The 16,611-nt window shown below is 46.6% G+C and overlaps 1 protein-coding gene across 1 annotated transcript in view; it reads right to left on the bottom strand.

Moving 5' to 3' along the window:
- The window catches only part of LOC124711479 (glucose dehydrogenase [FAD, quinone]-like), a 92,380-nt gene that overhangs the window by 50,356 nt on the left and 25,413 nt on the right, over nucleotides 1-16,611 (bottom strand). Inside the window, exons 3-4 of the mRNA XM_047241587.1 lie at nucleotides 8,646-8,795; nucleotides 1,791-2,114 (exon numbers count right to left, since the gene is read on the bottom strand). Of these exons, the coding sequence (XP_047097543.1) occupies nucleotides 1,791-2,114; nucleotides 8,646-8,795 (474 nt within the window). The remainder of the gene's footprint in view (nucleotides 1-1,790; nucleotides 2,115-8,645; nucleotides 8,796-16,611) is intronic.

The raw sequence follows: 16,611 nt of genomic DNA, 5'->3' as shown, positions 1-16,611 counted from the left end.
CTCCGCTGACGCCACTTATACGCCAGGAATCGGTATGCAAGCGACATATGTTCCAAAACGCCGCGCATAAAAACAAGATTTTCCGATGCTCATACCTCGCGTTCTGTTGGAGATTGAAAGCTACGGTCAAGTGTTTAGGATAGCCCCTGGACTAGAGACCATTGTTATACCAAACAGAAAGATCGTGTTACTGTCGTTATCCTACACGATAAAGTATATTACACACTTACGCAAATGGAGCAAATCACTCGATTCTTTTAACATTTTATGCGGTATACAGTGGGCTTGATGCGACTTATGGAGCACCATTACGTCACGGGCCATACCTCGAAAAACTTCTCAGAAAGTTTCTTTTTACTACATTTTCCGCCGTCACCAACGGAACAAAACGCAGCCGAGGGTTCCAAGATGGCTATGCACAGCAAATGGCTGAAATTTTGAAGATACGTACCTAAAATCCCAATCTCTAACAACCTTGAAAATATTCTTCATAACTTAATCCGTTTCCAAGAGGTAGACTTTACGCTACTTGTACACGTAAAATACGCGCGTGAAATACTGTGTGAGGCGGAAACATAGTTAACAAAGCGTCACAGCACGGAGAAACATGCAGTAAAGTGTTTCCATTATCATATGAGAACCCCATGTTGGGGTGCTCGACCTCATGTAAATTTTGTTTTGCACGTAAAATCTGGTCTGTTGTGTTAAATTAGTTTTGCGTTACTTCAGTTTCACACAAGTAAACTATCTACAAATACATTACTTTTCATATACTTACATGCCGACCTGCAGCAGCGAAAAGAAGGGAACGAGCGGAAAAACTCTCCTATACGACCACAAAAAGGCAGATATGTTCCTGATTATGTAAAAGACTCTGTCTGTAAAGTAGGGTACTGGCTATCTTATTCTAGCTTCCTCAGCTTAAAATTTTTCCCACAAATTTTGGCAGCAAACGTATTCGCGCCTTATTATGCTGAGAGGGAAGAACACAGTGGCACTGGCAAAGGGATGGAAAAGTAATAAATACTGGAAGATGCTAGACAGTAGCTGCGTTACAGAAAGAGTGAAGAACACAATGGCACTATGAGAGAAACAGAGGAACAGAGTGGCAGTGGAACACAGATGACAGTGACAGAACAGTGCTACGAAAAGAGAGAAGGAATAGTGACACTGGGAGAGAAATTACGAGAAGGAGAAATTGGAAGTGGGTGAGAGCCAGTGATAATGAAAGACTGAACAGGTGACAGTGGCAACGAGGAATAGAGAGATAGTGACGGTGAGAAGAGACAACAGCAGTACGAAGGAAGGTGTGAGAGAGTAGCAGTAAGAGAAAGCAAGAGGGAGGCAGTGGCGGCGAGAGGAGGCTGGCTGTAGTAGTAGGACAGAAGGAAGGGCACCGTGGGTGTGTCACACACGGGACTATGACAAAGACACACATGGGGATAATGACAATGAGTTGGGCTGAGTGAGTGAGTGAGAAAGGACAGCTAGGTGGACGGGTATGAGCGACTTACAGCGATGGACTAGTGGGTGTGAGTGAGTTACAGTTAGACGAACGTGGGGGAGTTTGAGGTGAGTTGCGTGTTAAAAAAAGCGCGAATATGTTGGCAAAGCAAAATTTTTGGGATATTTTTAAAGTTGCTGCGGGAGATAGAATTCGGCAGCTCGTACAGCACTTTTCTTTTAAACAAACACGAACACAGTCGCACGTTTTGGTGCTCCGTTAGGATCATTTTTCCTCTGGTAAAAAGTGTGAGAACTGTTTGGAAGGGCAGTGTAGGTGGTCCCACCTTGGTGCGCAGCCGGCGGGCGTTCTCGGACTTCTTGAAGTAGGGCAGCACGTCGCGGTAGCCCCAGCCGGGGTTGCCCATGTCGCGCCACGAGTCGTAGTCGCCGGGGTGGCCCCTGGTGTAGATCATGTAGTTGATGACGGAGGTGCCGCCCAGCGCCTTGCCGCGCGGCCACTCGCAGCGGCGGTCTCTCATGGCGAGGCAGGCGCCATGCTGCGGCTGCACGCGGTAGCCCCAGTTGTAGTTGGTCAGCTGGAAGTAGCCCACGAAGATGGGGATGTCCGTCAGCACAGACTCGTCCATGCCGGCCTCCAGCAGCAGCACCTGCCGCGGGCACACAGACACACGCTGGGGTCCAGTAGAGACCGGCGGCAACAGTAGAGCCAAAGGTGGAAAAATGGGCCCCTACATATTTGGAAGTACAGGCCATGAATTCTAGCGGAGACCACATGAGCTACCAGAACTAGTTGCCAAACTTCACTGTAGAATGTGCAGACGTAGTAGCTGTCAAGCTTTGTGAGTAGTTGTGCTGTGAATTTTTGCGCTGTCATCAAAAGTTTGAAAGGTTAGTGTTTGAGTAAAACTCAAATTTCTAACATCTTATTACTAAAACTAAGGTAAGGTACGTATTTGGCTTGTTGTTGGGATGCCGTTTCACATTAATTAACGTCGGTTGCGAACCAAACTAACCGTAGGCAAAATCGTTTTTCCCAAGGTGGCGAGGGTGGATATATGGGCCCTTTTTGCTGCTGGTATTATGGGCCCCGTAAAATCAATCAGATTTTATGGGACCATTTACAAATATTGCTACTCTTTATGTTTCAGATGCCTCGAAGACATCTTGTACCACCAAAAAAATCGAAACGGCAATCGTGGGACAAAGCAAATATGTCAAATGCTATTGTAGCTATTAAAGAGAAAAAAATGGGGTTGAAAAAAGCGGTTAAAGTGTACTCTGTCCCTCGTTCTACGCTCCAAAGGCTTTCACAAATCGATAAACCGGTCGAAGAAATAGTTAATATTAAACTGGGCCGTCCACCGGTTTTACCACAGGGACTTTAGGACGAACTGGTTAAATATCCTCTCATTATGGAATCCAAATTCTACAGCCATACCAGAAATGACGTCAGGCGCATGGCCTACCAGCTTTGCACAAGAAATTAAATCCCTCATCCATCTGGTCGAACTTGGTTTGACCATTTTATGTCACGGCACAAAAATATTCTGTCTATTTTGAAGCCATCCGCAACTTCGATTTCACGTGCTAATGAGTTTAATAAACAAGCTGTCGACAATTACTTCAGTTTCCTTGAAGCTGCGTTCAGTAACTACAAATATCCTGCAGACAGAGTTTTTAATGTAGACGAATCAAAAAATGGCTCTGAGCACTATGGGACTTAACATCTGAGGTCATCAGTCCCCTAGAACTTAGAACTACTTAAACCTAACTAACCTAAGGACATCACACACATCCATTCCCGAGGCAGGATTCGAACCTGCGACCGTAGCGGTCGCGCGGTTCCAGACTGTAGCGCCTAGAACCGCTCGACCACCCCAGCCGGCAGACGAGTCAGGTCTTAGTGTCGTTCAAAGAAAAATTTCTTGTGTCATCGGCCTGAGGGGAAAAAGCAAGTTGGTGCATTATCTGCAGCTCAAAGAGGATCACTTGTAACGTGTAAAAAGATGCTCATGTGTGTGACTATTGTGAATAGACTAGGCGTAAGCTGTGAAAATCATCCCACAAGTAGACTAATTAACAATGTTCAGAGTGAATCTTTCTTTCATTATACACAAAAATTAAATAAAATTATTTTTTTCAAATTTTTGATTCTTTTTATTTCAAACTACCTTGGGGCCCATATTACCAGCACAAATTCTTGACGCAACAAAATGCAGACTATCAGGAAAAATAAAATTTTGTTTTAACTATCATAAAGTTGAGCCAAAACATGTCGTAACTATTTGCAGGACATACTAGAGAAATGCTTTATGTTAACTTCAGGTGCTTATACTAAAAATAAAAGGTGTTATATAAAAAAACAAAGTGGGGGCCCATTTACCCACCTTCACCTCTACTAGTCGAGCACAGTATCACTGCAGCTGACAGTGAGGGCGTTTCGGTCGGCTTATCGCGAGTTTCTATCGTCATATTTCACGAGGACGCGCTGAAATACTTAATAGCATACGTACAGTTGTCCTGAAACCATTCACAATGCGATGCTATGTCTTTTGATTTGATTTTAGTAGGGAAGCTAAAACAGCTTCGGTCTAACCCGCCACTGCCCGCACCGAAACCGTATTTATTGTGCGGTATCGCTCCCTGGTATATCTGGTAAAGCCAACCGATACCGTTAAATAGTGCAAGGAGTCCCTGGACCAGTTCTTCGTTGGACACAATTTCTTCTGGTGTAGTTGCCCCAAAAATTCTCTCTCTTGCTCTCCATTGCCGTGCATTCGAAGATTAGGTGTGACGCAGTTTCTTCTCTCTCATCACAGATCCTACATTTAGGGTCTTCTTCCGTTATACCCATTGTGTGTGGATGTTTTTTGAAATTCCCATGGCCGGTCATCAGTCCAAAAAATGGTTCAAATGGCTCTGAGCACTATGGGACTTAACATCTACGGTCATCAGTGCCCTAGAACTTAGAACTACTTAAACCTAACTAACCTAAGGACATCACACAACACCCAGCCATCACGAGGCAGAGAAAATCCCTGACCCCGCCGGGAATCGAACCCGGGCGTGGGAAGCGAGAACGCTACCGCGCGGGTCGTCAGTCCAACCGTGAGTTTAATTTCTTGTCTGTTCAAGCCCAGGATTACCGCTGGCGGTAAAATTCCATCTGCCGTACGGTGCTCCCATCTCTGGGACGTATTGACAATGAACGCGGCCTCATTTTAAAACAATTCGCATGTTTCTATCGCTTTCCAGTCCGGAGAAAAAAAAATTGGAGGCCTTAGAACTTCAATGCACCTCGAACAGGGCTTCTTTTAAAACACGGCTTTGGCATCATTACCTTACCGAGGTTTTGTTTGTAGACCTCGGTCCAGTATTCTACGCGCTTCCTTGTGAGCCAGTTCCGTAGGTCTAGTCTGATCGTACCCTTTGTGATTGTCAGGACACCTTCCGGTGCAGTGAATGGAGTCTTTGTCAGCATCCTGGCCAATCTGTCGGCTTGTTCATTGCCACCGATCCCTGAGTGGCCAGGGACCCACATTCGGTTTATCCTATTGCTTCCCACTATCTCCACAAGAGCCCTGTGACGTTCTGCAACAATCTTAGATCTTGTTGCAGGACTTGCCAATCATTTCACGGCTGCCGCTATCAGGAAATAAGTACCAAACTATAGCGTCCCACTTAAAAAAGCAAATTTGACCTTCATGTCTCTGAGGCGACCCCACCTAGCAACAAAAAACCAGCGTCACATTATGGCCTCCCTTGTCCCATGCAACATTTCTCCCACAATCTTCTCAGCTAGCATCATACTTCTGGGGTTGTTCTTGGTGGCAATAGTTACTGACTCACCCTGCACAAGTAGTGCTTGTGCATAGTTAATTAAGGAGTTTCCAACCCTAAGCGCAATACGACAGGAGAATTTTGAAAGTAGGGACGGAAAAAACCGACCGTTCGATACCGATAACGGTGTTCTAGTTCTGAAGAACCCGTATTTTTCGGTAGTTGTTTTGTGTCGATTGTAACAGGTCATTTTTTGTTTTTATTAGTGACCGATGAAACGTCCCCTTAGAGCAAAACTGAACGTACTCAGACATTTCGCTCTTTACCTATTCTGATCAACACTAAACTGACACACAATAGTTTTAGCGCAACGCAATCTGACGTTCAAAAATCGCTACAATAAATGGCCCTGACTAACAGTAACCTATACCTTTCATGAATCACTTACCTCCCTAAAATCTTCGTTACTCGAACTACTGCAATACAGCGAGCGGCACTACTGCCAGCTACATAAAAGATTCAAACTACTGAAGGCACTAACTACTGATAGGCATAGTTAGCAAATGAAAGATTTTGATAGAGAACAAACAATGTATTTACTTTAATATTCAAAAGTCATATATATATGTATATATATCAGTTCATGACATCCAGTCAAGAAATTTACCGTCTCTGGTGGACACATGTCCAGATCGTCCGCTCTCAAAATTCTGCAATCTCTCCCCCCACATCCACCACTGCTGGCGGCTCACCTCCAACTGCGCAATGCTATGCCCTGTTCACATACCAATATAAAAACCCAAACAGCGTACTTACACGTAGTAAGAACGCTATGATTAGGCAATAGTACTAGTGATAAATTTTTTCGTTTGTAAATAAACCTTTTTTTAAAAAAAAGAATAATTTTTATTTGTAAAATAGTACTAATGGTAAATTTTTCGTTTGTAAATCTTTTTTTAAAAAAGAATAATTTTTATTTGTAAAATTTGCATTGGTCTGAAATGTTGCGTTACTATAGAAAATGCGAAAAGCCATCAGTGCTATCTCAATAACAATGACGAGAGAAACGAGCAACACAGACATGGAATAAGAATTGATACAATATTGCTGAGACAGTAAAGGCCCTGTTGACGTGTTCTATGGCTTAAGGTACTCGGGAACGTGCAATGTGCAAGACCGAGGCCCGCGAGAAAGACAGGCGGAGACTCGCACGTCACAGTGCGTGACACTGCAGCTAGTGTGACGTCATACACTGGTTGCGGGGCCCATATTTATCGTAGGCCCCGAGCAAGACTTGCCTCTAGCTGTTGTGTGCGGAACTTTCTCGCTGTCGTCGCCGAACATCTGTTGTATTGCAGAAAGGCACCAACCATAGTCTGGAAATGTTCATACTAAGTGATGTAGCAATAAAGTAGGAGATTAAAGATTTGTCTACTATTTCAGTGAAATACCAAAAGAGGAAGAAAATTATTAGTAACAGTAAATGCAGCCCTTGAAAGCGGACAAATTAACACGAGAAACAATTCTTCAATTTCTGTGTTCACTGCTCAGCACTGACTATTCGTAATGTCCAAATAGTATTACGATCCACAATTGCAGTATGATTTTTGAGCACGGTTTCAAAAAATTAGCATCAATAGAAGAATACTGGTCGTTTTTTGTAGTATTCAGGTATTCATCACTTTTCGAGGAAAGCAGCGATATGTGGAAAAGAAGTTTCCTTAATTTGTTTATTTAATTTAATATTTTGATTCTGTGTGTCTTGAAACTCAGTGTGTCAAAATTTTTCAGTCTTTACTTGATTTCTATATTTATTACAGGAAAAATAGGAGTACAAAACCGAAAATCCGTCATTTCAGTTTTAACAGTCGGGTTAAATTTGAGATTAAAAGAACCGATGTAACTGAAAACTGGTTGTTAGAACCATAACTGCCAGCCCTACATTACCGTACACGTATTATACAATCGCACTAGACAGATCGCTTGTTGAGAATATGAGGCGTAGCGCCTTATACCGATCCTGCCTTGGAGGCGGTTAAGTGGGAGATGTGTCTCAGAGCTGGATAGTGACAGATGGTGACGCGAGACTGGACGCGCACGTAGTTTATGTATCAGCCGATAGAGGACAGTATTGTATAGGGGACAGTGATTTAGTTTCGATTGTTCCCACTAGAGTGCACTAAAGTAATAGAATGTTTTTCATGAACCGTTCTAATATTTTCATAAAGTGTTATTATTTCTTTTTGTGTATGTAAAATGTTGTTTTAGCACTATGAATGATGTGTGAGTGTGGTTTAAGGTTAATATGAAGATAATTGTTTAACGAGTTATGTAGTGGAATTGAGTGTGGGAACATTTCGAAGAAGTATGGATGTGGACAAAGGGGATTTTTGTAGAATAGATTTGTAAAGTAAGTTTATGGTAAAGGGAAAGTTAATTCAGGTATAAATAACAATAGTAAATAACTTCATGCATAAACAAAACTTCAGCATATTAGATAATTACGTTGGTGAAAAGTGCAGTCGTTAGGTTTACTATTTTGCGATTGGTTGTTGATGAAAAGCGCGGACTGACGCGGGAGAATGTTGTTTTGCTATTGGCTGTCGAGTAAACTGACCAGTGGTAGAGCAATATTCTTCGCGCGCCTTTCTCTGCAGGTAGAGAAGACTTGGAGTATTCTAGAGAGGAGTCGGAGCCTAGCCATGAAACAGTTCGGACGTGTGCAGTAGTAGTTCCGATGAAAATGATAAGTTGCCGGATATACCAGTGTTTCATACATCAAATATGTTGAAAAGTGACGGCATAATTATTCCGATGGGCTTGTAGAAATTTCGGAATTTTTAAGTGAATTTTGTGACGAGAAAAGGCATATATTACGCGTGGCGTATTGAGCAGATCGGTGGCTAAAAACTGTGACTGCATTAGGTACCGACAGACTTCATATTTGTCGAGCATTCTCAATCAAAAACAATCCGAATTTTTGTAGCTATTACGTTTTCGGGAAATGCAACACCATAAACTTGCTAACGCAAATGAAAGAGATTGTGAGTGACTGTGTTAAGACTAGCACGGGCTTGGCAGTGACGATTGTTCACCTAAGTTTCAGAATATATTAATTAAGCACAAAATTTCCAGTCTTTCATTTCGTGTGAAAACTTTCTCCCGAAACGTAGATTAATGACTTAAATTGCAGCCTGGTTCTTGTCGAAGTACAGTAGGTTTCGCTCGGCTTCCCTACAGATGATCTGCTGAGACAATGTTAACAGGTAGGTGCAGGTCCATCGTAAAGGGACGGAAGGAACCGCGCCGCCTCAAATAGACTTGGGTGGAAAACACCTCTAGGCTGAGAAGTAAAGCTCGTGCCGCGGCCGCGGCTGCAGGGTAGCGCCGGCGCTCACCGTCCAGCCGGGGACCTCCGAGAGCCTGGCGGCGACGACGGAGCCCGCGGTGCCGCCGCCCACCACCACGAAGTCGTACTCGGGCAGCAGCAGCGCGTCCGGCCGGTCGGGCGCGTGCCACTCCACGTAGCCGGTGGCGGCCGACGGGCCCTGCCGGTACAGCCGCGACACCGCCTCCAGCAGCGTCAGCGCCAGCCCGTCCGCCCCCGCCGCCGCCCACAGCGCGCACACCGCCAGCCGCAGCGCCGCCGCCGCCATCGCCTGCAACCACACCGCCCGCCTCTGCTCACTCCCGTGCCGGCTGCTCTCACTTCACTCGCTACATTCAGAAGTACACCTTCCTACTGGATAAGCTACCACACAGTGCGTGGCGGAAAGTAGCCTGCACTACTGATACTCATTCCCTCTCCTCTTCCACTCGCAAATGTAGCGAGGGAAAAACAATTATATGTACACAGTGACCCAGAAACATTGCGACAAACATCGAGGGGCTGTAGAGGGCGTCCTGAGAAACAGAGGGTAGACATATGCGTCTGGAGACCTAATCCCACGACGCTACAGAGCGCCGAAGTTACAGTCGCTTGCGCCGCCACTAGGCCATCCCTCCGACAGCAAATGTGACTGTACGCTGACGCACCGTAGGCGGAATGTCTCGTAATGTCCCCCCAGGGGTCTCGCCAGTCTCTGTCTGGTTCGTGCTTGGCTACCATGGGGCCCCAACCTTTGCAGCGTTTTTTCCCCTTCCGTGCTGCATGTCTATGCTCTTGCTGTTCTTTTTTCCCCTCCCTTGGAGAACATGTCTAGGACAGTATTTGGAATGTTCTCCATTGTCTGTCGCTGACGTAAGAACAAAAAACAAAAAAAAAATGGCTCTCAGCACTATGGGACTTAACATCTGAGGTCATCAGTCCCCTAGAACTCAGAACTACTTAAACCTAACTAACCTAAGGACATCACACACAGCCATGCCCGAGGCAGGATTCGAACCTGCGACCGTAGCGGTCGCGCGGTTCCAGACTGAAGTACCTAGAACCGCTCGGCCACCACGACCGGTACGTAAGAACAGTCTCACCTATGTTCCAGAATGAGAATTTCACTCTGCAGCGGAGTGTGCGCTGATATGAAACTTCCTGGCAGATTAAAACTGTGTGCCGCACAGAGACTCGAACTCGGGACCTTTGCCTTTCGCGGGCAAGTGCTCTACCAACTGAGCTACCCAAGCACGACTCACGCCCCGTCCTCACAGCTCTACTTCTGCCAGTACCTCGTCTCCTACCTTCAAAACTTTACAGGAGCTCTCCTGCGAACCTTGCAGAACTAGCACTCCTGAAAGAAAGGATATTGCGGAGACATGGCTTAGCCACAGCCTAGGGGATGTTTCCAGAATGAGGAGAGCTTCTGTAAAGTTTGGAAGGTAGGAGACGAGATACTGGCAGAAGTAAAGCTGTGAGGACTCCGCGTGAGTCGTGCTTCGGGAATCTCAGGTGGTAGAGCACTTGCCCGCGTAAGGCAAAGGTCCGGCACACAGTTTTAATCTGCCAAGAAGTTTCTCACCTTTGTTTTTCCCTTCCTTTTCCTTTCTTTGTTTCCCTTCTCCTGTCGTTCCTTCTCTTCGGCTTCTGAGGACCCTCTTTTCTCTTCTTCCTCCACGTGCACTTCTGAAGGTTGGCTCCTTGCGTCTGATGCGTAACAGGTGACTGGGTAATGCGTAATTCCCAGCCCCGGGACGACAGGTAGGATTCGTACGTACAGGTAGGGTTCGGACGTACCCCCTGGTGATCGCCTCAGCTGTAACCTTCCCAAATTGCCGATTGGTCCCTCTGTCAGATGTTGGAAAGTTGTGAGGTGAGGTGTGAACAATCAGCTAAGGCGGGTGCGCCCCCATGTGAAGGGGGCCCCCAGTTAGAAGGAGCGCGCCATCGGAGACGCTTGCAATCGTGGGGGATTTTGTTGCAATGAGTCAATCATCTTCCCAATCAACGTCTAAAAAACGTAAACGTAATGAGGCTAATGATTTGAAGACCCTTGCCGGTGTACCACAGTTCCTCGTAGTCTCACGTACTGAAGACGGTCAGTGCTTCGCCACGGTAAATCCGTTTATTATTCAACAATTGGAGGCCCTGTGAAATCCTCCTCTCGTTTACAGAATGACACTGGGCTTTTGGAGACTACTTCTGATTCTCGAGCACAAGAACTGCTTGCTGCCTCACTTCTCCACGGCTACCCTGTTCGTGTCGAGGCTCACAGAACTTTGAATTCTTCCCTTGGTATAGTTAACACCAGGCTGCTCGACGGTATAAATGAGGCCGAAATCCAATCTTACCCTCTGATCAGGGTGTCATTGCCGTTCATTGTGTAATGAAAAAGGTAGATTCCTCCTTAGTGCCCACCGGCACCCTTTTCCCCACCTTTGGTGCTTCTGTCAAAGATCAAAGCAGGTTGTGAAATTACCAGCATCCGGTCGTACATTCCGAACCCGACGGGTTGCTACCAGTGTCATCGTTTCAACCGCACTAGAACGTCTTGTCGACACCCAGCCATATGTGTAAAATGTTTGATCATTTTGTTAATAAATTACAGTTGTAGTGTACTTGATTTTGTTGTCTCAGTGGCTTCCCACTTCCCAACCACGTCCATACCTCTTGGAACTGTAATGCAGTCTGGTGGCTTTTCTATGTGTCACAGAGAATCTCTACTCTAATCATTTGCGTTTACGAAGTTACACAGACATCGAACCATGTCTTCTGGTTGCTTCACTCTTCTATGAGACAGCGTAGTTGCCTCAATAAACGCAACGCGTAGTTTTGTTCATTCTCCTCGGTGTATGTGCGAGCTACAATTGGTATGTATCATTTGTCGGCGACACCTGCGAGTGGGTATGCAACATTTTGTCTCACGTTCACGACTGCGTGACACGGCTGCAGCGTGCGCCACCTCGGCGTCCAGCTCCCCGCGCTGACAACCCTTCTCGCTTGCCCTTGCTCCAGGCGTGTACGACCTTCACAGACAAGTTGACAGACAGAGCACTGTACACAGGCCGCATTGTCCAGCTTACCATTAAGGACACAACGTACACTAATGAACTGCAATGAGAAGGCACGTTTAGTTTCACTTCCATTTCACAGATGGTTGTACTGATCTTCTGTTGTCAAATGCGTACTCAGGAAGAAGTTCCTTTGAAGAAAATAGAAACGAGACAAGTCATGAAGGTGATGATATTTTTTTTCAGCATTTATCTTACATAATTGCTCAGATACGAGGAGTATTTGCGTCAATTTGCCACTGGCTGTGTATACAGGTAAGTGCTGTTGTCGGTAGGTAGTAAGTATATCCCGAAGAACTCTAACAGCATTGCTACTGAGCGTGCTCTAAAGCAGCAGCTTTTTTGAAAATAGAAAAATGCGAGTCAGTATGCGTAACAGCGAAAGAACGCAAAATTCTGCCGCATCCCATGTACAGCGATCAGCCAGAACATCATGACCAGCTGCCTAATAGCCGGTATGAAATGAAATGCCGTGTGGCGATGACCTCCCGTCGGGTAGGTGCAAGCCTCTGTAGTTGACGCCACTTCGGCGACTTGCGCGCCGATGGGGATGATATCATGATGATGAAGACGACACAACACCCAGTCCCTGAGCGGAGAAAATCTCCGACCTAGCCGGGAATCGAACCCGGGCCCTTTTGCTCAGCATTCCGCCTCACTGACCACTGAGCTGTTGAGGTGGACATAGCCGCTGTGTCCGCCTGTGGGACGAGTAACAGCGGCAGCGCGTTACGGCTTGCTAGCAATGAGGCCTCGGTGGGTCAAAATCAAATGGCTCTGAGCACTATGGGACTTAACATCTATGGTCATCAGTCCCCCAGAACTTAGAACTACTTAAACCTAACTAACCTAAGGACATCACACAACACCCAGTCATCACGAGGCAGAGAAAATCCCTGACCCCGCCGGGAATCGAACCCGGGCGCGGGAAGCGAGAACGCTACCGCACGACCACGAGCTGCGGACCCTCGGTGGGTTGCTGGAGGTAGATGGCACCTCGCCTGCACACACCAGTCATTTAATTACCGTAAATTTCGGGGAGGGGAGGTGTAGCCCTGACGTCACGTTTAATCATACCCAGATGTGTGCGATTGGATTCAAATGTGATGAGCTGGGGGGCCAGCACGTCAATTGTAACTCGCCACGGTGTTCCTCGAACCACTCGATGACGCTATTGGCCGTGTGACACGGCGCCTTATCTTGTTGAAAAATGCCACTGCCGTCGGGAAACATGATCGTCATGGAGGGGTGTAGGTGGTCTGCAACCAATGTACGATACTACTTGGCCGTAATGGTGCCTTGCACGAGCTGCGCTGAACCCCTGCACGCCCACGTGAATGTTCTCCAGAGCATAAAGGAGCCGCCGCCAGATTGTCTCCGTCCCGCAGTACAGCTGTCAAGGAGCGGTTCCACTGGAAGACGACGGATCCGCGCCGTCCCGTCGGCCTGATGTTGAAGGTATCGGGATTCGTCAGACCATACAACGCTCTCTACCACAGCTGGAACATGCAGTGCCGATGGTCACGTGCCCATTTCAGTCGTAGTTGCGATGTCGTGTTAATATTGGCACATGCATGGTTAGTCGGCTGGAGAGGCCCATCGTAAGGAGTGTTCCGTGCACTGTGTGTTCTGACACATTTGTACCCTTTCCAGCATTATACTCTAATGTTAGTTCCCCCAATTCGCCGCCTGTCCTATTTTAAGCTGTCTGACCAGCCGACGACGTCTGACACCTGTATTGAGGGGCGGCCGCCCTAGCCCACGACGTCTCGACGTGGTTTCACCGTGGTTGCCTCGCGTGTTGAACACACTCTCCACCGCATTCCTCCAACACCCGACAAGTCGTGCAGTTCTGGAAATGCTCGTTCGGAGCCATCGCAATCTGTCCTCGGTCAAATTCAGACAGATCGCGCGCCTTCGCCATTCCACACACGGGCAGCACGCTCACCGGCCCTACATGCGTCGTGCGCGTGTCACACTGACAATCATCCGTCACCAGGTGAGGCTGCTGTGGCTTCCACGGATTTACAACGATAGTAGGTCGGTGGTCATAATGTCCTCGCTGATCAGTGTAGAATATTTCGAGATAAAACTGCGAAGGAGCACTGAATGAGACATGTAAAATCAGTAGTACGAAACGTTAATGCAATTGTTCGAAGGATTCTGGAAAAATGCGACCCATGTCTAGACATTAACACGCGCTATACAGGGTGTTACAAAAAGGTACGGCCAAACTTTCACGAAACATTCCTCACACACAAATAAAGAAAAGATGTTATGTGGACATGTGTCCGGAAACGCTTAATTTCCATGTTAGAGCTCATTTTAGTTTCGTCCACCTACGCTCAATGGAGCACGTTATCATGATTTCATACGGGATACTCTACCTGTGCTGCTAGAACACGTGCCTCTACAAGTACGACACAACATGTGGTTCATGCACGATGGAGCTCCTGCACATTTCAGTCGAAGTGTTCGTACGCTTCTCAACAACAGATTCGGTGACCGATGGATTGGTAGAGGCGGACCAATTCCATGGCCTCCACGCTCTCCTGACCTCAACCCTCTTGACTTTCATTTATGGGGGCATTTGAAAGCTCTTATCTACGCAACCCCGGCACCAAATGTAGAGACTCTTCGTGCTCGTATTGTGGACGGCTGTGATACAATACGCCATTCTCCAGGACTGCATCAGCGCATCAGGGATTACATGCGACGGAGGGTGGATGCATGTATCCTCGCTAACGGAGGACATTTTGAACAATTCCTGTAACAAAGTGTTTGAAGTCACGCTGGTACGTTCTGTTGCTGTGTGTTTCCATTTCATGATTAATGTGATTTGAAGAGAAGTAATAAAATGAGCTCTAACATGGAAAGTAAGTGTTTCCGGACACAGGTCCACATAACATCTTTTCTTTATTTGTGTGTGAGGAATGTTTCCTGAAAGTTTGGCCGTACCTTTTTGTAACACCCTGTATAGGAGTGCGTGTTACTCTAGGGTTCACTGCTGCTCCAGTCTTTCACGACTCACTAAGAACTCTTGATAGTAGATGTTGAATGTGCTAGGACTTAGAGGATTGCAACATCGGTACAGCTGTAACACAGTGCGTCAAATACGCGCCTTGCCTGGCAGTGAAGCTACGTGCACCTTCCGGTAGGTCGTTGTCGCTGCAGGTTCGAGAGACCCGTCCCAGGGTTGCTTGTTGGCTCGAGGCAGAGACGCAGACATTTGTACGGTAAAGGTGCTAGTCGAAGACACGTGACAAGTTGGCAACCGGACCCGGAGCTATCAGGTACGGGAGAAACTGAATTTAACCCGAGATATTGATGTCGGACAGGAACTCTTTTGGTAGTGCTAGTCTTTGTAGCGAGGGGAAAATAGGGCGCTATGCACCAACTGCGATATCTGCTGTGCAATAATTTGATTCGCTAGAAGACGAATCTATTTATAATCTATTTATAATTTGTACAGAAACCAGATGGCAGTTATAAGAGTCGAGGGGCATGAAAGGGAAGCAGTGGTTGGGAAGGGAGTGAGACAGGGTTGTAGCCTCTCCCCGATGTTACTCGATCTGTATATTGAGCAAGCAGTAAAGGAAACAAAAGAAAAATTCGGAGTAGGTATTAAAATCCATGGAGAAGAAATAAAAACGTTGAGGTTCGCCGATGACATTGTAATTCTGTCAGAGACAGCAAAGGACTTGCAAGAGCAGTTGAACGGAATGGACACTGTCTTGAAAGGAGGGTTATGAACATCAACAAAAGCAAAACGAGGATAATGGAATGTAGTCGAATTAAGTCGGGTGATGCTGAGGGAATTAGATTAGGAAATGAGACACTTAAAGTAGGAAAGGAGTTTTGCTATTTGGGGAGCAAAATAACTGATGATGGTCGAAGTAGAGAGGATATAAAATGTAGACTGGCAATGACAAGGAAAGCGTTTCTGAAGAAGGGAAATTTGTTAACATCGAGTATAGATTTAAGTGTCAAGAATTCATTTGTGAAAGCATTTGTATGGACTGTAACCATGTATGGAAGTGAAACGTGGGTGATAAATAGTTTAGACAAGAAGAGAATAGAAGCTTTCGAAATGTGGTGCTACAGAAGAATGTTGAAGATTAGGTGGATAGATCACGTAACTAATGAGGAAGTATTGAATAGGATTGGGGAGAACAGAAGTTTGTGGCACAACTTGACCAGAAGAAGGGATCGATTGGTAGGAGATGTTCTGAGGCATCAAGGGATCACAGATTTAGTACTGGAGGGCAGCGTGGCGGGTAAAAATCGTAGAGGGAGACCAAGAGATGAATAGACTAAGCAGATTGAGAAGGATGTAGGTTGCAGTAGGTACTGGGAGATGAAGAAGCTTGCACAGGATAGATTAGCATGGAGGGCTGCATCAAACCAGTCTCAGGACTGAAGACGACAACAACAACAACAACAACAACAGAAGACGAATCCGAGATGCTCAGTCAGAACGAGGACCCGCCATTGTTTGACGGCTGTAGCGGAAAGGACCTCACAGTGTACAACACATCGACGTTCCTGTGTGACAGTTAAATGTCAGGTTCCGTGATCGACACTCCGCTGATAGTTCCAGTGTACTCGTAAGTCACGCGAACTACAACTTGGAGGCCGCTAAGTACCCTACCCTACCCTACCCTTCTCTTGTTTCCGAGTGCAGTGCTTGGCAGTAGATGACAGCAAGTAGTGGTGTGGCTGCGCCCAGCTCTGACCGAAGCTGCAGCGCGCGGGTCACCTGCTTACTGCCTCCACACAGCCCACAGGGGAACGCCTGGCAACCAGCGTGCGCACTCAGCTGACGGTGTGTGTAGACCGAGCTGCACCCGAGTACTCCCATCATTTTCTGTCACACATCCTGAGGCGTAGCGCCTTCGCATCGCTCCTCTCACTTGTTGGGAC

Source organism: Schistocerca piceifrons, chromosome 8, assembly GCF_021461385.2.
Source record: "Schistocerca piceifrons isolate TAMUIC-IGC-003096 chromosome 8, iqSchPice1.1, whole genome shotgun sequence".
Lineage (NCBI taxonomy): Eukaryota > Metazoa > Arthropoda > Insecta > Orthoptera > Acrididae > Schistocerca > Schistocerca piceifrons.
The sequence above is the reverse complement of the archived record's forward strand: the minus strand, read 5'-3'. Positions and strand labels throughout refer to the sequence as shown.